At 47.7% G+C, this 24,027-nt stretch overlaps 4 protein-coding genes across 6 annotated transcripts in view; 2 read left to right on the top strand and 2 right to left on the bottom strand.

Moving 5' to 3' along the window:
* The first annotated feature begins 2,330 nt into the window (after positions 1 to 2,330).
* On the top strand, positions 2,331 to 5,490 carry LOC136573566 (uncharacterized). Its single transcript, XM_066574836.1, has 5 exons — positions 2,331 to 2,423; positions 2,539 to 2,642; positions 2,740 to 2,886; positions 4,596 to 4,846; positions 5,261 to 5,490. Exons 1-5 carry the CDS (start codon positions 2,331 to 2,333, stop codon positions 5,488 to 5,490), a joined length of 825 nt encoding a protein of 274 aa, XP_066430933.1.
* A 101-nt stretch (positions 5,491 to 5,591) lies between these two features.
* On the bottom strand, positions 5,592 to 10,452 carry LOC136573565 (uncharacterized). The gene is made up of 4 exons (XM_066574835.1): positions 10,338 to 10,452; positions 7,905 to 8,093; positions 7,604 to 7,754; positions 5,592 to 7,505 (listed from the first exon to the last, which is right to left on the bottom strand). Exons 1-4 carry the CDS (start codon positions 10,450 to 10,452, stop codon positions 6,695 to 6,697), a joined length of 1,266 nt encoding a protein of 421 aa, XP_066430932.1. The 3' UTR covers positions 5,592 to 6,694.
* Positions 10,453 to 13,783: 3,331 nt separating this feature from the next.
* Positions 13,784 to 17,510, top strand: PIGY (phosphatidylinositol glycan anchor biosynthesis class Y). 3 transcript variants are annotated; one of them, XM_066574105.1, is made up of 2 exons: positions 13,784 to 13,870; positions 17,003 to 17,510. In XM_066574105.1, the coding sequence occupies exon 2, from the start codon at positions 17,186 to 17,188 to the stop codon at positions 17,399 to 17,401; it is 216 nt and encodes a 71-aa protein (XP_066430202.1). In that variant the 5' UTR covers positions 13,784 to 13,870; positions 17,003 to 17,185; the 3' UTR covers positions 17,402 to 17,510. The 3 variants fall into 3 exon arrangements, with proteins under 3 accessions (XP_066430202.1, XP_066430201.1, XP_066430203.1); XM_066574104.1 differs by lacking the exon at positions 13,784 to 13,870 and adding an exon at positions 13,877 to 14,066; XM_066574106.1 differs by lacking the exon at positions 13,784 to 13,870 and adding an exon at positions 13,884 to 13,914.
* A 2,213-nt stretch (positions 17,511 to 19,723) lies between these two features.
* LOC136573564 (probable E3 ubiquitin-protein ligase HERC6) overlaps positions 19,724 to 24,027 on the bottom strand; it is a 131,919-nt gene continuing 127,615 nt past the window's right edge. The window contains 1 exon segment of the mRNA XM_066574834.1: positions 19,724 to 20,066. Coding sequence (XP_066430931.1) covers positions 19,855 to 20,066 — 212 coding nt within the window. The 3' untranslated portion in view covers positions 19,724 to 19,854.

The raw sequence follows: 24,027 nt of genomic DNA, 5'->3' as shown, positions 1-24,027 counted from the left end.
TTAACCTAAGATTTGTAACCTCTAATATCCTTCCGCTCCAACCTGATTAGCTTCTACGAGGAGGTAAGTTCTAGACATTAATCTTGTATTTAATGATTTTTCCAAAATGCTTCATACTGTGCTGCATACAAGGTTGGTATATAACATGAGAATGCCTGGTCTAGGCTCGAATGTGTTTAAGTGGGTAAGTAACTGATCAGTGATAGAAAGCAGAGGGTGGTTATAAATGGTACATGCTCTGATTGGGTCACCATTACAAGTTGTGTACCACTGGGGGCAGTATTGGGCCCTATTCTTTTTAATATATTTATTAATGACGCGGTAGAAGGATTGCACAGTAAGATATCAATATTTGCAGATCATACAGAACTATGTAACAAAAGAAGACAGTACATGATTCCAATTGATCTGGATAAACTGGGGGCAAAAAAGTGGTAAATGAGATTTAACACTGATAAATATAAGGTTATGTACATGGGCAGAGGAAATACATGTCACCATTACACACTAACTAGAAAACCACTGGGGAACACTGATGGAGAAGGACTTGAGGATTTTAATTAACTGTAAATATAACTGGAGCAACCAGTGTCAGGCAGCTGCTGCCAAGGCAAATAGGATCATTGGGTGCATCAAAAGAGAAATAGGGGTACATGATGAGAACATTGATCTTCATCTTTACAAGTCACTGGTCAGACCACACATGGAATATTGTGGACAGTTTTGGGCATCGGTACTCAAGGACATATCAGAGCTTGTGGAGGGTCAATGACGGGCAACTAAAGTAATAAATGGAATAGGCAGTCTATAATACCCAGAGAGGTTATCAAAATAGGGGGTATTTAGTTTAGAAAAAAGATGGCTGGGGGGCGACCTAATAACTATGTATAAATATATCAGGGGATAATACAGAGATCTCTCCCATCACCTATTATACTCAGGACTGTAACAAGGTGGCGCCCTCTACGTTTAGAGGAAAGAAGGCTCCTACACGAACACAGAAGGGGGTTCGTTACTGTAAAAGCAATGAGACTGTGGAACTGTCTGCCTGAGGACGGGGTGATGATGAACTTAGTAAAGGAATTTAAGAGGGGTCCCTAAAGTGAAAAAATTGACTTTAACCTCATTGGCGTTTTTTTTGCTTTCCTCTGGATCAACATTGGGGGGGGCGGGTGATTACTAGGCTGAACTAGACGGACATATGTCTTTTTTTCAGCCTTAAAGGGGTTGTCCCGCGCCGAAACGGGTTTTTTTTTTTTTCAATAGGCCCCCCATTCGGCGCGAGACAAACCCGATGCATGTGTTAAAAAAACAAACCGGATAGTACTTACTGGAATCCCCGCGCTGCGGCGACTTCTTTCTTACCTTGCTAAGATGGCCGCCGGGATCTTCACCCACGGTGGACCGCAGGTCTTCTCCCATGGTGCACCGTGGGCTCTGTGCGTTCCATTGCCGATTCCAGCCTCCTGATTGGCTGGAATCGGCACACGTGACGGGGCGGAGCTACGAGGAGCAGCTCTCCGGCCCGAGCAGCCCTATTCACCAGGGAGAAGACCGGACTGCGCAAGCGCGTCTAATCGGGCGATAAGACGCTGAAATTAGACGGCTCCATGGAGACGGGGACGCTAGCAATGGAACAGGTAAGTGAATAACTTCTGTTTGGCTCATATTTAATGCACGATGTATATTACAAAGTGCATTAATATGGCCATACAGAAGTGTATACCCCCACTTGCTTTCGCGGGACAACCCCTTTAAACTATCTACTAAGCTACCAAGCAAATTTAGGAAGGGTTTCTGATATATTCTAGCTCTGCATGCAGGGTGTCGGACTCAAAATTGTCCTCTGTTAGGAGGCAAGACCCAGGAAAATGGGCCATAGGAGCCTGATAAGCGTCAAGCTAGAACGAGGCTTCTTCTGCAGTGTCCAACAATTAACCTTGACTGTTATCAACGATCCAAATTCTGGATGGCCTTAGGCTAGGGTCACACAGGGCGGATTTGCCGCGTAAACGCCACGGTTTTACCGTCGCGGTTTTTCCACAACCCTGCCGCATCTGCGGCAAATCCGCATGCCATACCCAAATGTAGTCGCGGTTTTCATCGCGTATTATTCTGCAGTTCCACCGCAGTTAAATCCGCAGGTCCTTTGCTGCGGAAAAAACTGCAGCGTTTTTTTTTTGAGAGGCGCGGTTTTAGTTGCAGATTTGACTGCGTATTTTAGTAGGTGCAGATTCTAAGAAAACCCTTTCCTGTGAGGTCATCGTCCACGCCCATTTTTGCACAGGGTAGGAAGAGGCTAAGAATTTGTGGCCATTTTCTCTTGAGCTATGGAGCCTACCACAAGAATTCAGCTGAGGCGCGCCAACCGCCGCACACTCATCGCCCTAATGTTGTACATGCAAGGAGAAGAATCCGAAAAGGTGAGCAGTGTTTCGACAGTGTGTGCTTTGTTTCCTTGTTGTTTCTTTAGATGCATTGTGGACTAGAGTGCGATTGCTGCCATGTTCTTTAATTCCTGCTAATATTCTTTTACAGACTGATCGTACTTCCCGGCGCCGGAGGCGCTACTGGGTGCATCCCCTACTCATTGACAGGGGGACGAAGGGGCATTTCGCAAGCCTTTACCAAGATTTAAAAAAGTAAGTGAAGTGTATCATGTGATGTGAATAGGTTTGAGATTGTGTAAAGAATTTGTATTTAGTTTAGCCCGCTCTCCCTTTCTCTCTCTCTCTGCAGCCATCCGGAGAAGTTCGTAGCCTTCTGCAGGCTGCCTATGGAGGCCTTTGACCGCCTTCTGGAGCTGGTGCGCCGGGATCTTACGTACCAGGATACGCACATGAGGAAGGCGATCACTGCAGAAGAAAGGCTGCTCATCACCCTTCGGTAAGTAACCTTTCTTATCCTGTCCCAGTTGTTTTATCCGTAATGTAATTTGCAACTGTATATTTCTTTTTTTTCTTACACGTTTTGTGCAATACATTTTATTTTTTCATGCGATGCTGTGATTGCTCCGGCATTAGGACATAATGCAATCGCATTACGTCACACTGCTTTTGGACAGCTTGGCTATCGAGCACCCCTTTCATTAGCAACACCGCCATAATGACACGTGCACGGCATCCCCGAACTCACCGGTCGGGTGGGTGTTTGGTTGCCCGTGCGTGACCCCTCGACACCATTTGTGCTATGTAAATGCCGCTGTCAGAATTGCTAGTGGCATTTCAATGGTTAACCTTTTCCAATATTTTTTTTTTTTTTCTCACCCATTCTCCCCAGTTCCAAATAAATTGGTGCTGGGGAGAATGGGTGAAAAGAATTCCTTTGTCCCTGCACCCTCCTGAACTGACAGAGTTCAGGGCGGTGCAGGGAGGGAACTGCTTACCTGTCCGGCGTCTTCCGCATTCTCCTTCTGCCTCCTGGCTCGGCGATGATGTGATCGCAGTGGTCAGGTGGCACCTGGCCGTCACATGATGGCCGGGAGACAGAAGGAGAATGTGCAAGAAGCAAGTCAGGTAAGCATGTCCTCCCACAGTGCTGGCTCCCGGCTCGGCTTTGATGTGACCGCTGTGGGTCGGGTAATTGCGGCGGACACATGATCGCCGGGCTGCCGGAATCTCTATGCATTACATAGCGCTAATTGAGCGGTATGTAATGTGTAAAGGAGAAGGCAGAAATGGTTGAAAACCCTTTCTGCATTCTCAACGGGGGTCCTCGATGAGGATGACTGCAGGAATGCATCTGCACCCGATGTGTCTGATGATTGGGTGTAGATGCACTGCTGCACTGCACTGTTGGGCCTGCCACCACATCGCAGCTGTGAAGGCAAATTATGATGTCGGGGCAGGCCTGAGAATAGATTGGAAAGGGTTAATAGCCGCCATTGGCCCAGCGGCCATGTGTTGTAGTTCAAACCACCTTACGCCCTTGCTGCGTGGAGTGAGACAGCGCTGCTAGCTGCCAAGACACACGTTCTTCAACAGCTGGAAATAGGTTAATTTTGTGACGTCACAAAGGGCTTCATCCAGCGGAAGACAAACTCCATTTTTTAATTCGTAGGCGACGTTGCTGAAAATGTACAGTTGTATGTTTTCGGGTTCTCCTCTAGTAGTTTTGGGAGACTGCGGTGGAACAGTTCGTTGTCTTTGGTATTCTGTCTTCTGCCACATAACACAGGCATCATCATCTTGTGGGTCGTTGACTTCCGAAACAAATTGGCAGAAGTTAGATTGTTGAACTTACCATAGCAGCCAAGTTGGCCAACCATTGTTGCGCAACGGCAGTCAACGTACCCTAGTTATGTACCTGAGTGTGGCAGGAACATCTTTGCACTTTAACTTTCTCTCTCCCCTATGTTGTAGATGGGAAGAATGGAATTGTGAACCATGTGTGGCGTGTAAAGTGACAATGTAACCTCTCCCATGGCTACCTCTGCAATGCTCATGTTATTTCCTTCACATGAATTATACTGTGTTCTCATATAAATTTTGTGTTGAGATTAATATCTGAATACTTAAATAATTGTTTGAAGTGTTGACATTATGCAAGTCATCATTGTGTACTAACTTTTGTTTCTCTTCTCTGCTTCTTTTCAGCTTCTTGGCCACAGGAGAGAGCTATGCATCCCTGCATCTCCAATTTCGTGTTGGTAAATCTACCATCACCGAAATTGTGAGGTGCACATGCAGCGCTATCTGGCAGAAGTTGCAGCCCATCGTGATGCCTTCACCTACCGAGGATACTTGGCAACATGTTGCAGCAGGCTTTCAAGATGTTGCCAAATTTCCTAACTGCATAGGCGCCGTCGACGGCAAACATGTGCGTGTGCTTCAGCCAGCCCACTCAGGCTCCAAATTTTATAATTAAAAAAAAATTTTTTCTATTGTCCTGATGGCCGTGGCTGATGCACATAGCAAATTTGTTTGCATCGACGTCGGCGCCTATGGCAGCACTGGAGATTCTCGGGTGCTGCGAACTTCACAGATTGGGATGCAAATTCTTCGAGATGGCGTTTCGCTCCCAGCCCCACAACCTTTCCCGGGAACCACACATCCAGTCCCCTTTGTGATGGTATCGGATGAGGCTTTCCCGTTGTTGCCAAACCTGTTGCGCCCATACCCACGAAGAGGACTGAATGCCCGGAAAAGGATTTTTAATTATCGGCTGAGCCGGGCACGTCGCGTGGTTGAGTGTGCCTTCGGGATCATGTTTAGTCAGTGGAGAGTTCTAGGGATTACCCTAATGGTAGACCCTACCACAGTTGATGACCTTGTCAAGGCATGTTGTGTTCTTCACAACTACCTCCGGGACTATCGCCCCGAGGTAGATGTCGAAGAACTCGCTCCTGCCTTTGACACGATCATCAACTGGGGTGCAGGTCGCACGGCTGCTACCGCAGTGCAGGTTCGAGAACTCTTCACTGACTATTTCCTTAGTCCCGAAGGCACCGTGCCATGGCAGTTCTCCTGTGTCGGTGGTGTGCAGCCCTAAAACTGGAGTGTGACCCTCCCCCGGCGCCCAGCCCCAGAAGGATGCAGAAGACATTATTGGCATAAAGTGCATTTATTCAAGACCCACCATCGGCGGTCCATGCAGTTTGTGATCGGTCATTAAAGTTTACAAAATAGTTAGAAAAAAGTTTGGACAAATAAATTTTACTATATTTAATGAAAAATATCACTCTTCCTTTTTTGTCGTCGAACAAAATACCTGAACTTTATGTTGAGTTGAAACAATTGTTAGGCTATGTTGGTTTTTAATAAGTAGCCTAATGAACATGGCAGGTGTATTGGTTTTTAAACGTAACCTTTTTGAAGCATTTCAGCAGTTAACGATTACAACAACATGAGTAGCACAATACATTTCACCCAAGCAATGGAACCACATTAACAAGCTTCACGCCACAGCACTACCGAGCGTTACATTAGGCACGCCCCAGGAGCACATGGAAGCGACGTATGTGACAGTTTTTTATCCACTAAAATACTGACATTAATTTACATCAATGTTTGATAGCGAAATTCAGGGTTTGGTGTTTCATTGCTCCCCACACAGTTGCAGTCATTTTGCACGTGGTGACTTTTTTTTTCGGTAAATGGTGTAACGTTTCTCTCTGTCGCCGGGCGATCCAATACCAATTTGGCTTTCGCCACACTTGACGGATATACCGCAAGGGGAAATGCGGATGGGAACAGGCCGACAGACAGACTGCCCCTGTTCTCATCAGCATTTCTTGGAGTTTATTTCATGTTCGAACTCCGGTAACATGCATTACACTGGAGCAAACATGAAAATACACATGAAAATAAAAAAAAGGAAAACAACAAACAAAGGCAATGACCCCGAGAAGTGAAATACCCCAACCTTGGAGGACAGCGAGGCAGCGGACAAAATCACTCTAGATGCACATACACAATCCTTCATGTACAGTCGCACAACCTGCGAATAATTTCACGGTCATGCCACTCACGGGAATGAATGTGTGTGCCTTGCCTATTTAGCAGCAGAGCAGATAGTAGCCGGCAGTGAGCGATGGAAGAAATTGCACCCCAATCTTTCACCTGAGCATCCGTTCGGATTTCTGGGATAGCAGGCAACTGCATGCACCGCTACAAAAGGCAGCATCACAACGGATCCTGCACTTTACAATGCTTGCGTATAACACATTGCAGTTATCACCATGCAACAGCTGTTATCACTGCAGTGTCGTATAATTGATAAAAGAGCCGTCTCCTGTACTGGATTGAGATCCGCTTGGCGGCGTGTACAGTACCGTGGTTGTGTGTTGCGAGGTCTGATGCACAGGGCTGCTCATCATTGAGAGAAACGATTGCTGGGAAGGGGAAGGGGACCCGCCAGAGACCGTGTCGCCGTAGCCAGTGTCTTGAGAAACATGGTGCATGGGGTATCCCGTTGTCCTAGGAACCCTGCCTGGTTGGTCAGGGAAAGATTGGGGTGTAGGCAACATGCGGTTCGATTGTGGTACTGCAAAGCCTGTATTTTTCATTGCCGAAATAAGGGTACAGCTATCAGCAATGGGCCTTTCAGAAGCAAAAAGCTCTAAAGCATAGTAAATAACGGGCGCAATAGCCCACTGACGCTCCGGCCTCAGTTCACGAATGCGTGACGCAATGGTGGCACCCATTGTATCCCACTGATCCTCCGTGTCAACCCGCCGCAATAATGTCAGCGCCTCGTTTGCGGCATCTGCCTTGTTCTTCCGACGCGGATGAGCAGCAACGCTGCGGCTCGTCCGCTCGGAACTCACCTCCCGGCTACTGCATGCTCTGCTGCTAGGGCCAGCACTGCTGCTACGTGACACGTTTTGTTCCACCACTTCCGGTGTTACTGAAGTGCGGGACAAATCGGGCGTGCTCCGCTGGCTGTCTTCCAAGGTTGGGGTACCTTCTGTGATATCATCATCCCGTGACTCCTCTTCCTGCCCTTCTGTGTCGGCTGTAGCGGTTTCGACCGTGGGAGCGGCGGCCGTGATGTTCCCGCTGGATCTGTGGACGAAACAAGAGTACCGTTAGAGACATAGAACATCAAAATGCAACAACAGTGAAGCTGAGCTATAAAAGCTCGCCTAAAATACAGCGCTTACGGACGCAATGCTCGACTTGTTCTGAGGAAATGCAGTATTTCCTGGTTTGGACACTTTTTCTTAGACGGGGACATGCCGCTTTTTTCACAGTCTTTCTCGTGTTTCTTGTAGCGGTCCCGAACTGACCTCCAGCGATTCTTGATGTCTTTAACTGCAATATAATAAAACATGGTTAAAAGCAGAATGTAAAAGTATGTAATCCAACGAACGCTGCAATAAACAGTGTGGTTAGATGCAGTACAGTTCAAAATACATGGAAGAAAGAAACACCAAAGCGTTACAACCAATACTGTTAACTTACGGATTTCACTTTGGGTGGCAGCTGTAGCGGAGTCCCAATCGGGATACATCTCAGTGCAGACCGCATTCCAGGCGTCCGCCTTTATGTCGCGGTCACTGTAGCCCAGCTCGGCTGGGTCCCAAATCTCCGGCCTACTTTCAACCTGCAGGTTGAAAGTAGGCCGGAGATTTGGGACCCAGCCGAGCTGGGCTACAGTGACCGCGACATAAAGGCGGACGCCTGGAATGCGGTCTGCACTGGGATGTATCCCGATTGGGACTCCGCTACAGCTGCCACCCAAAGTGAAATCCGTAAGTTAACAGTATTGGTTGTAACGCTTTGGTGTTTCTTTCTTCCATGTATTTTGAACTGTACTGCATCTAACCACACTGTTTATTGCAGCGTTCGTTGGATTACATACTTTTACATTCTGCTTTTAACCATGTTTGTCCTCAGCCGTGCAAAAAAATGCCATGCAAGAGGGTGTGGGGGCCATACAATGGTGGAAATGACCGATGTTACACCGAGCGTGACCCTTGGAAAGGTACACCTTGCAACAGTTGAGTAAAGCAAGTGAGCTAACCAGCGAATACCGCTGGTGGCAATTGCCAAAAAAGGCACGCAAAAGGGCGTAAAGCTGCGAAGAGAGAGCGAAGAGGGGGTGGAGCTGGACGCGTGTTGCCTTCAATGCATAATGTGGTGAAGTAGTTACTTACCTTTTTTAGCAGAGGTTCCAGATGCTGCTAGAGGTGATTGCGATGGTGGTGCTGAAAGTGCTGCTGCCGGTGGTGGTAGCTGTGGTGGGCCAGCTGCTTGCCCCGTTAGGGGTTGTAGTGCTGCTGTGGTGGACAGGCTGCTCGCCCCGTTGGGGTTAGTAGTGCTGCTGTGGTGGGCCAGTTGCTCGCCCCGTTGGGGGTTGTAGTGCTGCTGTGGTGGACAGGCTGCTCGCCCCGTTGGGGTTAGTAGTGCTGCTGTGGTGGGCCAGTTGCTCGCCCCGTTGGGGGTTGTAGTGCTGCTGTGGTGGACAGGCTGCTCGCCCCGTTGGGGTTAGTAGTGCTGCTGTGGTGGGCCAGTTGCTCGCCCCGTTGGGGGTTGTAGTGCTGCTGTGGTGGACAGGCTGCTCGCCCCGTTAGGGTTAGTAGTGCTGCTGTGGTGGGCCAGTTGCTCGCCCCGTTGGGGGTTGTAGTGCTGCTGTGGTGGACAGGCTGCTCGCCCCGTTGGGGTTAGTAGTGCTGCTGTGGTGGGCCAGTTCCTCGCCCCGTTGGGGGTTGTAGTGCTGCTGTGGTGGACAGGCTGCTCGCCCCATTGGGGGTTGTAGTGCTGCTGTGGTGGACAGGCTGCTTGCCCCGTTGGGGGTTGTAGTGCTGCTGTGGTGGACAGGCTGCTCGCCCCGTTGGGGGTTGTAGTGCTGCTGTGGTGGACAGGCTGCTCGCCCCGTTGGGGTTAGTAGTGCTGCTGTGGTGGGCAGGCTGCTCGCCCCGTTGGGGGTTGTAGTGCTGCTGTGGTGGACAGGCTGCTCGCCCCGTTGGGGTTAGTAGTGCTGCTGTGGTGGGCCAGTTCCTCGCCCCGTTGGGGGTTGTAGTGCTGCTGTGGTGGACAGGCTGCTCGCCCCGTTGGGGTTAGTAGTGCTGCTGTGGTGGGCCAGTTCCTCGCCCCGTTGGGGGTTGTAGTGCTGCTGTGGTGGACAGGCTGCTCGCCCCGTTGGGGTTAGTAGTGCTGCTGTGGTGGGCCAGTTCCTCGCCCCGTTGGGGGTTGTAGTGCTGCTGTGGTGGACAGGCTGCTCGCCCCGTTGGGGTTAGTAGTGCTGCTGTGGTGGGCCAGTTCCTCGCCCCGTTGGGGGTTGTAGTGCTGCTGTGGTGGACAGGCTGCTCGCCCCGTTGGGGGTTGTAGTGGTGCCTCCGCTGGGGCTAGTGGTGCCGCCGCTGCTTTTCCCGCCACTCGGCGTGGTCACAATGGGGGTTGTAGTGAGGCTGTGGTGGACCCGCTGGGGCTAGTGGTGGGCCCGCTGGGGCTAGTGGTGGGCCCGCTGGGGCTAGTGGTGCCGCCGCTGGGGCTAGTGGTGCCGCCGCTGCTTTTCCCGCCACTGGGCATCGTCGCAATGGGGGTTGTAGTGAGGCCGTGGTGGACCCGCTGGTGGTAGTGGTGGACCCGCTGGGGCTAGTGGTGGGCCCGCTGGGGCTAGTGGTGCCGCCGCTGGGGCTAGTGGTGCAGCCGCTGCTTTTCCCGCCACTGGGCATCGTCGCAATGGGGGTTGTAGTGAGGCTGTGGTGGACCCGCTGGGGATAGTGGTGGACCCGCTGGGGGTAGTGGTGGACCCGCTGGGGGTGGTGGTGGACCCGCTGGGGGTAGTGGTGGTGCCGCCGCTGCTGGCGGTGCTTTTCCCGCCATTGACGGGGTTGGGAGTTTCCCGCCTGTTGGCCAATATTTTCCCCTGGGCGTCAGTGAAGTGCCTACCGGTGGTGGTGATAGTGCTGCTGCCAATTGGTGTACTGGTGCCGCTGGGGAGGGTCTGGTGCCGCTCGGTGGGGTGCTGCCGGCGGAGCTCCTGCTCCCTGCTTCCTCTCTCCATGCAGTCCAGGCTGAAATGGCGCCAAGCGTCTAAAATGGCCGCAGAACCACTTCCTGTTATTGCCCCTCCTTTCTCATGCGGACAAGCAGCTGCGGAACCGCTTTGAAAACCGCGACAAAATAAGCAATAGCGGTTTTCATTGCGGTTTTTGCTGCGTCCATGGGGCCCTATGGAAAAAAAACCGCTGCGGAAAAGTCGAAAGAATGGACATGCTGCATCTTTCAAAACCGCGACGCAGTTGCTTATCCGCACTGCGGCTCTGCGGTAAATTTTACGCCCTGTGAGAACGAGATTTTTGCCAAACACATTGGCACTGCATTGCACTGCAACCGCGACGGAATGGCCGCAATGCGGATATGCAACGGCAAACCGCGGCAAAACCACTGCTAATCCGCCCTGTGTGAACCCAGGCTTAGTGTTGCATATTTAAAATGTGCAATTCATAGATACTTTTTGACATCTCCGAATTGGGATCTATTCTTTTGTATCACCATAGAGAAGTCCAGGAATAAGAGGATAGTAGAATTCTCCAATTTTAGAGCACCTTGATCATGGGTGAGGTTACTCTGTACTTTACAAATTTGGGCTAAAAGTCTGGGGGTGGGGAATGGAGCTGTTAGGGGGAGGAGCTGGCAAATAAAAATATAATACTGTTCTTGGATGGAGCCCCAACAGCTCACTTCATTGGCAGGTCCCCAGCGGTCAGTCCTTGTAATGACAAGCACACTACGGTGCTGATCCAAGGGACTTTGCAGGCGGATTATACAATAAAAATAATAGTATAATAAATTTCTCCTTATAATCTTCAACCTCCCCCCTTCTCTATTTTTATATGTAAAATCCCCCCTCCCTGCTGTAAGTAGAGCATGAAGAAATCCCCCCATGCAGAACCTGACTGATGGTTCTTGTAAGAAATGTATTCCTCTGACTTGTAGTGCACAGCTACACACTACAAGTTTAGGACAAAAAAAGAAGAAAAAAATTAATTCCATTTTTTATTTTTTTTAAAGGTGTACAACATCTTCAAAGGGATTTTCTGCAAATTATCGATCTTTAAGATTAGCTATCAATATCTTGTCTCTACAGGGGTGTTTGGAGGTGCCCAGGTAGGAGGCACCTCCAAACACCCCTTTATAGGCAAGATGGACAAAGTGTGTCGGACATATTTCCTGCACCTTTCTGGAACGAATCAATTCAGTTGAAGTATGTAAGAAAACAGAGATTTTATCAGGGTTTATTCATAGAAATATTTTGGCGCAAGTTTTGCGCAATGAGATTCACACAACTCATATAAATACATAATCCATTCTTTTAATAGATTTATTCACACAAGTGATTTTTTTTTCCCCTCGAAGCATGTTCTATTTTTGGGCGCTCCCATGGAACGACTCACCCATTTTTTTCAATGGGACCATAAAAGACATCGCATGGCCCTCACAAGCCATGCCATGTGTATGCAGGTGCGATATTTCCCATTGAAGTCAATGCAAAACATTTGTGATTCGATCATCCGCCAGTAATTTAACAGAAGTGATACGATTTTTAATCAAAAACGCATCACATGACTGTGAAAATCGTAAGTTGGCAAGCGTGAGAAACACGGCCCGCTATCACGCCCAACCTGTGAATGTAGCCTTAGGTTGCATCTCATGGGATGCGACTTTTTTCCCCATAAGAAATAATCAGCAATTCCTTGAACACTAAGGGCTCATGTCCACGGGGAAAATATGATTTAGGATCCGCAGCGGATTACCTGCACGCGGATCCGCACCCCATAGGGATGCATTGACCACCCGCGGGTACATAAATACCCGCGGATCGTCAATAAAAGTGATTTAAAAAAAAATGGAGCATGAAAAAATCTGGACCATGCTCCATTTTCATGCGGGTCTCCCGCGGGGACGGCTCCCGCGGGCTTCTATTGAAGCCTATGGAAGCCGTCCGGATCCGCGGGAGACCTAAAATAGGAATTTAAAGCATTTACTCACCCGCAGCGGACCGGGAAGCTCTTCTCTTCCTCACGGCCGCATCTCCCTTGCTTCGGCTCGGCGGATGTGCCCGGCGCATGCGCGCGGCACGTCGGCGACGTGCCGCCGGCGTCAGGAATTCATCCGCCGGCCGAAAATGAAGATCCGGCCGTGAGGAAGAGCAGAGCGTCCCCGCCCGCTACGGATAGGTAAATGCTTTTAAATTGCTATTTTCGGCGCTCATGTCCGCGGGGCAGGAGGGACCCGCTGCAGATTCTCCATTGAGAATCTGCAGCGGATCTGATTTTCCCCGTGGACATGAGGCCTAAGGCTGGATTCACATGAGCGCAGCGACTTTGTGGAATGAATGTTGCTTTTTTTACGTGTGAATCGCCGTATTTTACTGTACTTTTAGTCGATGCTCCAGGATTAATCTGAGTTCCACATGTAGTCTTTTTTCTGCATAATTACGCAGTGTTTCACGCATCTCCCAACATATTGATCTTTGGGGACTTTTGGTGGGTAAATACGCTGGATAATAGTGAATGCTGCCTAACTGTAATACGCAGAAAAATACACACATGTAAATGAGCCCATTGATTCACTCATGTGAATCCGCCTTTAGGGCTTGTTCAGAGGACCATATATCGGCCGCGGGAGGCTGGAAGAGCCAGGAGCAGTGCACTAAGCTCCCGCCCCCTCTGAATTTGCAATGGGAGGGGGCGGGACAGGGGCAAAGCCATCTCTCTCTCTCTCTCTCTCTCTCTCTCTCTCTCTTTGGGCTTAGCACCGCCCCCTCTCATTGCAAATAGTGCCAAGGGGCAGGAGCTCAGTGCACGGCTCCCGACTCTTCCAGCCTCCTCCACCTGCAGAGAGGGATGCGGTATATCGGCCGGCGTGAATACCCGGCCGTCCGATATACGTTCATCTGAATAAGCCCTTAGGCTGCGTTCATACTTCTTTGTGCTTTTTGGTGCTTTTTTTGAACCACAGACGAAAAATCAATAAGCAATCGCTTCACAAAAAAAAAAATCACATGCATTTTTAAAAATCAGATGCTTCCTTTAAGAAACCACCCGTGTTCTCCAGAAACCTCGTGATGTTTTTTGAAATCCTCATACTTTTTTTTAATGGCGGTTGAAAGCACGAAAAATGCAGAGTATGGATGCAGCTTAAACATAAAGAGACGGCAAATCCAGTCCGGCAGAGAAAAAGTTAAAGATAATACACATGGCTTTTCCTTTCTGTTGCTGTACACTTGCCCTCCTATCTTGTCAAATGTACGGGCGCACACTCCTGTAACAATAATGGTACGTTCCTCCTGACTGTCTGCAATAACACTTTATTGACAAGTATCACGGACAGGAGGAACGTACCATTCTGACTGCTGTTACAGGGGTTTTGTCCCATACTCCCGCAGCACGTGACGTAGAAGGCGCGGAGGCTTGTGGGTAAGAGCTTCTGTGTGTCCTGTCGCTGGTGGATGATGCTGGGGGTCAGTGTGTGGAGAAGTCTGGTCCAGCGCTGTGTAGTAAGGGGCCTGCACACGGGCTCTGCCTGCAGAGCCGCGGAGGCGATGGGCAGCCCCACGTTTGACCCCTCCGTGCTGCAGATGCTGGTGTGCCCGCTGTCCAGGAAGGCTCTGAGGTACAGTGCGCTTCATGCTGTGTGAGGAGAAATGTCACCCACAGGAGGGAGTGAGAGCGCCCCCTGGTGTTACCCTGAGGCTATGCAGGCAGCTGACTTCCATGGCAGAGAGGAGAAGCCTGCAGGACTCCCCCTTTAAGACTGGTACTCCATGCGCTGGTCTTAACCCCGGTTAATGCGCATTTGCGCATGTAATACGCAGCGAATAGAACCCATCGATTGCAGTAGGTTCATTCACATTGGCCTATTGTTTCCCATGATGTGCGATCTCGTGAAAAAATTACACAACCCGCCTTGTATCTGCGCACCACACAAGCTTGTGGAAATCGGTGGGCTTCCGTTAGTGTGCTCAACATACGCAGAAAACCTGTATATTCGCTGCTCATTTTCACACAAAATCCATGTCATTTCCAGCATTTTTTTTTGGCGCAGGTAAAAGCGCATTTCGATCACACAATACGGGTAGGATTTCACAGCGGCCTGTAGAAAGAGTAGAAAATATCTTAGGGGGTCATCTATATAAGAATATACTCCTGTGAGACGGCGGTCCGGGTGGATCCCATCAGCAGGAACCAATCGGCGCCTGCCAATGCCGGACAAGTTGAGAACGCTCAGTGATGCGGTGGCGGCAGCTGCCGCTATGAACATCTGCGCTGGAGCTCTGTAGGATGTTGTTTTCAGTTTGTGAACACAATATTAATGGGCCGGTCTCCAATATAGGAAAAACTTCAGAAGGAGCAGGAAATAATTTTTAAAAAAGTCACCTATACACCCGGGTCAAATGCCCCGCCAGTCCAGCACCACAGCTCCCATCCTACCTGCTGGACTTGGTTTATAAACTGCAGGAGACGTGTCCATATACACATGTGACAGGCTGCAGCCAATCACTCGTCAGCAGTTTTGTGTCCTATATCACTGAGGTTAGTAATTAGCTGTAGGGGTCATGTGTGTTTACAAGTACAAAGCCCACCAGAAAGAACAGGAGGGGCAGGGCAGCATCGTTGGAGCATTGGACTGCTGAGTATAGGATTTTTTTTTTTGTTATTGTTGTTGGCATTTCCTGCTCTCTATAGAATTTTGCAGCGCCTCAGAGATGATATAGGAAGCATAGCATGACCTGTATTCAAGGTTACCATATGTCAGGCTACAGAGCAGGGAAGTTAAATTGTATATAACATGGGTGAGGAACCAGCGGCACAGGGGGACACATGTTTAGTGTGCTGCCAACCATCTCAGCACTGCGCAGATCAGAGATGTCAGTGCAGGACGTAGAAGATACGTGCGCTCCGTCCAGTGGCCACTTCATGTATCTTCAGTGTCAGAGAGGAGGCAAAGGCTACGATGCATCCAAACCATCAAGGAGCCTAAAAGTGCATTTACACACGCAGATGATTGCTCAAAATTAGTCAGAAACTACAGTTCTGAAAGATCATTTTGCATAGCATCTAATGGGATAATCAGACCTTTAGTACTTCTTTGCATGTATTTAGAGAACAGCAGGTCATCTGTTCTCTAACTACATCGCTATTGTTCTCCAGTGGGACAGAAGCTGTTAACAGCTGTTATAGAATGTTATCAGCGCTGCCCATGGAGAACACAGTGTGCGGTCTGTCTTATTGTCCTGAGGTACGAGGATTTCATGCGGACCTGAAGTCAGCAATTGACGAAAAGTGCATGGGAAAACACACACACACACACACACACAACAATTATCGCTCAAAAGATGGCTTTTTAGCGAATTTTGAGCAATAATCGTTGTGTGTAAAAGGGCCTTGATGCAAAAACTAACTTGCAGTTTATGTTGGACGGACAGGATCTATCTGTCTAGTAAAAATTAAGGCATTTCTCAGTGTGATGATGACTTACAGTGTGATCTGGCTTGTCTGTACCGTGCAGGCTAGAATGGAGGGGATTGCAGGAGATCTTCCCTTTGCAGACTGTTCATAATTGCATCAGCTAGATCATGAGCGCTCCAGCAGGTCACATGACTCATTCTATGATGTCACGGATTACTCTAGGAGTAATCCAACCATGTGAAAATGAATATGCCTTTTTGTGGTTGTCACCATTATGTGTGGGAACGTTGAAGAATGGAGGGGATTGCAGGAGATCTTTCCTTTGCAGACTGTTCATAATTGCATCAGCTAGATCATGAGCGCTCCAGCAGGTCACATGACTCATTCTATGATGTCACGGATTACTCTAGGAGTAATCAACCATGTGAAAATGAATATGCCTTTTTGTGGTTGTCACCATTATGTGTGGGAACGTTGAAGCCGTATGAGTCCTATTCCAAAGAAATTCTCCCAGAATGGAAAATACGTAGACGCCGCCTTAGAATTTAATGAGGGCAGGTTAAATGAAGCGCTAGACCAGAGGGGGCGGATCTGGGCAAAGCCTAATGATACATGTTTCTTCCTGACTGGCACTAACCCTGACAACAATAATGTGTATTAGGGTATGTTTACACATAGTGGAATTCCAGCAGCGGAAAATTCAGTGGCAAACTCTGCAGCGTTTCCGCATCCAAAACGGAGTCAAATCAGAAATATATTGGTGAAGATTTTGATTCGAAGTAAGCTGTGTTTCCTCAGCTGATTTCGGAAGATTGTGCTCTCCCACCTCCGAAGCCTTCGCACCCTTGGTGCTTCCTTCACCGGGCACCCGGCGGTCTGTACGGAGTGCAGTGCTGCTGATCACTTTCACATCACCTGACCAGCAGAGTCGCACTCGCTAGAGGCCGCCGTGTGGCCGGTAAAGGAAACGCCAAGCACGCAAAGAATTCGTAGGTGAGGAGTACGGTATCTTCTGAAATCCGCAGCTGATTTTGAGTCAAAATCTTCACCAATGCTGGTAAGTTCTAGTTATAACAGCTGGGAGTGGTGCGATCTAAAATTTATGTACTAAATCCCTGTTTGTTTGTTTTTTTACTGTAGGTATGAGAAATCTACTAACGAGCTCATTAATTATGAGCTTGGCATAGCTTACCCTATAGTGGATGGGATACCCAACATGATTCCTCAGGATGCAAGGATGATTCACAGGGAACAGAAGTCTAAGGATCCCGATCACCCACCACAGTAGTCTTCTGGAGCAACGCGGGGCATAAGCTGGGAGCCATGTTTCTGTCTCTCCCAACCATGACTGTGCTCGTCCCTCTTTTATCGCTGTCTGGAATCTTTTATTCTGCCTCGGTGGACGATGATTTCCCCCAGGGGTGTACCAGCACAGCAAGCGTGTGCTTCTACAGTCTGCTGCTCCCCATCACCCTGCCCGTCTATGTATTTTTTCATCTGTGGACATGGATGGGACTCAAGCTTTTCAGGCATAATTAAAGTATGCAGTGACATGTCTGTGTGTGACCAGTTCACAAGTTCATTCGTGGGAGACAAGTCACAATTATGATCTATCTTCTTCTGTAATAAAATACTTATTATAAACCTATCTCCAGTTCTATAGTACTGCTGCAATACCATATCATAGGGGTTATTAGAATGGTTAGAGCTCCACCTTGTGGTCTGCTTAGTGTTTGGTCAGAAGTGGCACTTTGTAGCGAAAAAAATCCAAGGTGCTGCTGCAATCTACAAATTTTAGCCTGGGTTCCCACACAGCGGAATCCCGGCGGAAATCTCGCGGTTTGGCGGCAGCGAAAAAACGCGAGATTTCCGCCGGGAGAAGCACTGCTTCAAAACCCGTGGCACTTAGCCACGGGTTTTGAAGCGGCCCGGCCGCTCGCTCTTCCGGTGCGGCCGGCGCTCCCATAGAGGAGACCGCAGCCGCAGCGGAGGAAGAAAAAGAATGAGCATGCTGCGGCCGGCTAGGCCACGCCGCAGTTCCGGCTTCGCCACGGCGGATTTGCCGTCCCGTGTGGATGAGATTTCTGAGAAATCTTATCCACATGGCTGGCTAATCCCTGGATTAGCAGCCACAGGCGAATTTGCCGCGGCGAAATTTCGGATGGAATTTCCGCGGCAAATCCGCCCCGTATGAACCCAGGCTTACGCTCTTTCTTGTGGAGTCTTAACCCTTTCCAATCTAGTGTCAGACGTTGTCTGACATTGAGATTTTCCTGCCTAGCTCCGATGTGAGGCAAGGTTCAACAAATGTTTCTAATACTATGCAGGACAGCCCTCCGATGTCGGAGGCTGTTCTGCGTATGTTATGGTATGCGGGACAGCGCTCCATCGAAACATACATATAGAGTACAGTCTCTGACATTGGATAGCTGTCATGCATACTGTAACATACATGTGCAGCATAGCCTCAGACATCGGAGCTCTATCCTACACAGTGTTAGAAACGTATGCTACACACATTGTATGCAGTTATAAGATGCCTCCATGTGGCACTGTATTACAGAGATATCTATCATTAGAAATAAATAGACTTATTATATAAATGTGTTATATTTAGAGGATTATTATAAATGATCTTCCCGATGTGAAACGCTCATAACTCACTTTTAATTTAAGAAAAAATGCTAATAAAATCATCAGGGACTAACAGGAGTTTACAACAGGACATTTAAAAAGTGCTTCTGGGCAGCACCTTTTAAAAGTCCTGCAATTGCCCAGCAGCAGGCACAGTAGGGGACTCCCTCTCTCCCCTAGATAATTCCCTATAGCGGGAAGAGAGAGAGGGGGGCGGAGTTACAGGGCTTTCCCCCCCCCCCCGAGAGCCGGGGTGGGGGTAGGGGTAGAGGGATCCTCCCCTCTATGATTTGCTATAGAGAATCTATAAGAATCCCTATACCCTTGCGCTACGGGGATATCCCTTGGAAATCCCCCCATAGAAGGGAGATAGAGCGGACCTATGAGGGTTTTCCTCAGAGAGAAGAGCAATGGGGGATTAACCCATACCCCCACTCCATCTCTCGCTGCAATGGGTAAATCCCCCATAAGTCCTTTCTACCTGCGCTGGGGAAATCCCGAAGCCATGCTTCTCTCTCCTTCTAAAGCAGCTGCGCTTCTCCAAGCGCTGCTCCTCCAGGGAATGGGTGGTTTTCAGGCGCATGAAGCTTGGGTCTTCTGCGCTTAGAAAATTTGCCCATTCACGCAATTTGTGGATATGTGAGCAGCACTTTTTCTGCGCGCAAGAAAAAAAAACAATTGTTTGACCTCAGCCTAAAAAAAGAAAATCTATAAACTATTAATATATAATACGCCTGATGTGACAGTTTTACTAGTAAGTTTGTTGTTACTAATTTTTGTACATTCCGTTTATGAAGGCATCTAGAAAAATGCAGGAGGTAAAAGTTTGGCTTTCCAACTTCACACCCCCGGATTACAAGTCACTCCTACATTGGAGAGACTTTCACTATTGTAGGTATGACATATAGTTCAGTGTACGACAGACGGAGGTAAGTCATTTTTTTTATTTACCATCATACTTTTGAGGAGCCCTCTCTTATTTTTCAAGAACAAGATGTCTAAATAAAAATATCTAGAACATTCCGGAGATTCGCTTTTACTAATATCAGGTATTTGCTCCCCATATGACGTCACGATTTGTGTAGAAATAATCCCACCTACACTTAATGTCTTCAAATGCTTGGTTTACTTGCTTAATATTTCAAAATACTATAGAACTACCTCAGTTCCTACATCTACTACTTTCAGATATTACATCCAATATAGACATACACGAGAAATCTTGGATTAATGCAAAGCTATTAATGTGAGCCAGAGGGCAGAGAGTTTAAGCATGGTTTACACAGAACATATTATCCAGCCTGTAGCTGATGCAGATCTTCCTGGAGGGGGCTAATAAATGCTGAAGAGCAGGTTTTCTAATTCTTTTCTAACCCTTTGTTGTTCTCTATGGCTTGAAGAAGTTTTCTGCGTAGCACGTCTCTCCTTGAGTATTTAGGAAGGAGTAGTAGCAGGGAGCAGGTATTTGCCTCCGGAAGGTAACTTTCATTTGGGACACCAAACGAAGAGATTTTCATAAAGGCATTCTGTATCCTAAACAATGGGATTTTGTCATTTCCTGTTAGAAAATCTTAACAAAAAAATATAATAAATACTTGGAGGACGCCATACTCATTGTGCGTTATGTAGGTCCAGAAAGTCAATGATGACAGCACTATCTGTGGTAGCGCAGGTGGTATTTAGGAAAGCCATCCCCGACATTCCAAGTCAAAGCAACAGAGAAAAGTCACTTGCAAAAAGCAGCATGTAGTTGTAATGAGCAATGTTAACCATTTAAGGGGTTTTGTCATTTCTGCCCAACCCAGCCTAAGAGTACTTTTAGACGAGCCAATTCTCGTTTGAACAAGCGAGTGACGTCACCTCAAACTTCTGCAGCCAGGCAAATTCATCGTAGAGTAGGTCTATCGAGAATCGTTCAGTCCCTGTTAAGCAAACGAGGGACTGTACGAGTGCTGTCTAAACTGAATGCGCCAACGATGATTTTTATGCCTCCATAAAATAAAGGAAAAACGAATGATTCTCATTCAGTCGTTGGCTCACTTTTAGGGTGCGTTCACACGAGCGTAGGCGTATTTACGTTCGCTCGAGCGCAACGTATAATCGCCCGAGAGAACGTTTTTCGCCGATCATGACCAGAGCTAGAAAGCGTATTTTCGTTTGTTCCTACTTTGCAAACTATCTTTTCGGCCATCGAATATTTCGGTCGCATATGTTCCGGTTTTTTTTCGGGTTGCCGTTTTTACGCGCCGTAAAATCGCCCATGTGAACGAATACATTCGAAACCATTGCCTCAGATGGTCACGTATATACGTTTGGTCGCAAAAACGCGCCGTTTATGCGCTCGTGTGAACGCACCCTTAGGGCTCATGTCCACGGGCAAAATAAGAATTAAAATCTGCAGCGGATTTTAACTCTTCTCCTGCCCGCGGATCCGCACCCCATAGGGATGCATTGACCACCCGCAGGGTAGATAAATACCCGCGGATGGTCAATAAAAGTGATTTTTAAAAAAATGGAGCATGAAAAAATCCGGACCATGCTCCATTTTCGTGCGGGTCTCCCGCGGGGATGGCTCCCGTGGGCTTCTATTGAAGCCTATGGAAGCCGTCCGGATCCGCGGGAGACCTAAAATAGGAATTTAAAAGAATTTACCCATCCGGAGCGGACCGGGAAGGTCTTCTCTTCCTCACGGCCGGATCTTTCTTGCTTCGGCTCGGCGGATGTGCGCGGCACGTCGGCGACATGCCGTCGGCGTGACGAATTCATCCACCGGCCGAAAAAGAAGATCCGGCCGTGAGGAAGAGAAGACTTTCCCCGCACGCTACGGATGGGTAAATTCTTTTAAATTCCTATTTTCAGCGCTCATGTCCGCGGGGCAGGAGGGGCCCGCTGCAGATTCTCCATGGAGAATCCGTAGCGGGCCTGATTTTCCCCGTGGACATGAGGCCTTAGACTGAATGATTATTGTTCACTTTCGCTTTCTTGTATGATGATCGTTACATCTCAAAAGGACCCTAAAATGTGATTGAGCATTCAAACTACATGCTTATTTTTGCTGCCAAGCTTACGTTGTGTCCGTGTCTCTGCTTCACATGTTTACATGTGCTGTAATGGTGCCGCAGCGCTTCCTTCTTCAATTCCCACAACTAGTAGCGCTGGAGACCTACTTCTGCCCTAACAGCACTGCATTCGCCCATTTCCCCACTCTACACTGTGCAGTCTAGTCCGGCCTACGTCAAATCTGTTTGCATATGTGCCGGATTGGCAAGATTTTGAGCATGCCCAGTGGGTACGAGACAGCCAAAGATTCAGCATTTCCACTAGTGACATAACGTTCAGAAGTAAAAGAACGGGAATGTATGCTACATAATCAGAAAAGGCAGAATTGGAATTCGGTGCGGTCATGTGACCTGTCTGAAAACTCAGTCCCTCTCATTCGCTTAATAGGGACTGAACAACTCTGAAGGGGGTCAATAGTGACGTCACTCTCTCTTTCAAATGAGAAGCAGCTCGTCTAAAAGGACACATAAGCTGTCCTGGGCCTACATTTGGAAGGGGGAGACCTGTTCAGGAATATAACTGGGGAGCAAGAAGTTAAAAAAAAAAAGTATTATACAATGACAAAACCCCTTTAGGGGGCAGTATAGATCTGAATAAGTGTGCATAGACTAACTCAGGGAGTTGGTATCTCGATGGTAGACCTGCAGTATCACGGTATGAAATTTAGCTTCTGCCTTTTACTTAGTATAAATCCCTTTCTCCAACTGCATAATATTCATTTTTATATTAAATTCTAATAGGGTTCGGGAGGGTTGGTTGGCTGGTTCAGGCCAGTGCAATGTAATTAGCTTCCAACTTTCATGCAATTTTCTAGAGATTGCTATAAAAATCCCTCCTGAGATCTCCTAATTTTCCAGTATGCCCAGAAGGCAATCTTGGGCATAATTTACGATACAAGTGTACAACCTATGGAGCAGGAATATCTGGGATAACACATCCTTCCCAAAGAGACATCATAGGGTTGTTTTCTAACACCAAAGTTTTTAAGGCCCATTTACACACAAAGATAATCTTTCAAACGATTGAAAGTTTTAGCGATCATTTTGCATAGAGTGTTAATGGACACTAATGTCCATTAACACTATTATCTTCATTTGCATGTAAATGGGCTCCCGAGAGCTGTTTGCAGAGCCCAGATGTGGGCTGGGCTCTGCACACATCTGCATTTTTTCTCGTTGAGGCTGCCAGCAGAATACAATGCAATCTCCCAATTCCCACTGAGAACACAGCATGTGTTCTGTTGAGAGATACTTTATCTCTCTATGGCTGAACAATGGATTTTAAGTTCACCTTAAAAGAGTGGTCATAAATGGCTGCACATCCAATTCAAAAAATGTATCAAGTAGGGTACCACAAGGCTCTGTCCTAGGCCCAGTGTTGGTCAACATTTTTATAAATGATCTAGAGAAGGGAATTGATGGAAAAACTGATCAAGTTTACCAACGACACAAAGCTGGAAGAAATGGCACTAAGCAGGGGGTTGGACAAGACGACCATGGAGGTCCCCTCCAACTCTACCATTCTATGATTCTATAGCTAACACTATGAAAGAGAGTATTCAAAAAGATCTAGAAAAGCTTGAACAATGGGCGGCGACTAACAGAATGGAATTTAATAAGGAGAAATGCAAAGTCCTATATCTTTGCAAGAAAAATGAAAAAAGCACATACAGAATGGGAGGAATTGGGCTAAGCAGCAGCACATGTGAAACAACTTGGGTATACTAATAGATCATAGACTGAACATGAGTCAACAATGTGATGAAGAAGGCAAACACAAGAGCTACCAAGATGGTGAGCGGTCTGCAAATCATGTCCTATGAAGAACGGTTAAAGGATCTGCGAATGTTTAGCTTGCAAAAAGAAGGCTAAGAGGAGACTTAATAGCTGTCTACAAATATCTGAAGGGCTGTCACAGTGTAGAGGGATCAGCCTTATTCTCATTTGTACAAGAAAAGACTAGGAGGAATGTGGTGAAACTGAAAGGTAGGAGACACAAATTAGATATTAGACAGTGGGTGGAACAGGTTACCACAGAAGGTGGTGAGTTCTCCTTCAATGGAAGTGTTGAAACAAAGGCTGGACAAATATCTGTCTGGGATGATTTAGTAAATCCTGCACTGAGCAGGGGGTTGGACCCGATGACTCTGGAGGTCCCTTCCAACTCTACCATTCTATGATTCTATGATTCATAGTTTAGACGAAAAGAGCATGATGCCCGCATTTACACACAACGCTCAATTGCGGTCGTTTGAACGAATTTTGAGCGATAATCGTTTGTTTGTAAATGGGCCTTTAGTCCTCTTCTGTGAGGGAGCCGACATTTGCCTCTCATTTAGATTTAGTAGACAATGGGAATTTTTGGTGATAAAACGGGTTTTTTATTAAAAAAAAAAGCCTTTTGTTTTGCCCAAAGTGGTTACAGTATGTTATAAAACAATAAATCAGACTAGATTCTATAGTCAGGTTAGT

This window comes from Eleutherodactylus coqui, chromosome 7 (genome assembly GCF_035609145.1).
Source record: "Eleutherodactylus coqui strain aEleCoq1 chromosome 7, aEleCoq1.hap1, whole genome shotgun sequence".
Classification (NCBI taxonomy): Eukaryota; Metazoa; Chordata; class Amphibia; order Anura; family Eleutherodactylidae; genus Eleutherodactylus; species Eleutherodactylus coqui.
The sequence above is the reverse complement of the archived record's forward strand: the minus strand, read 5'-3'. Positions and strand labels throughout refer to the sequence as shown.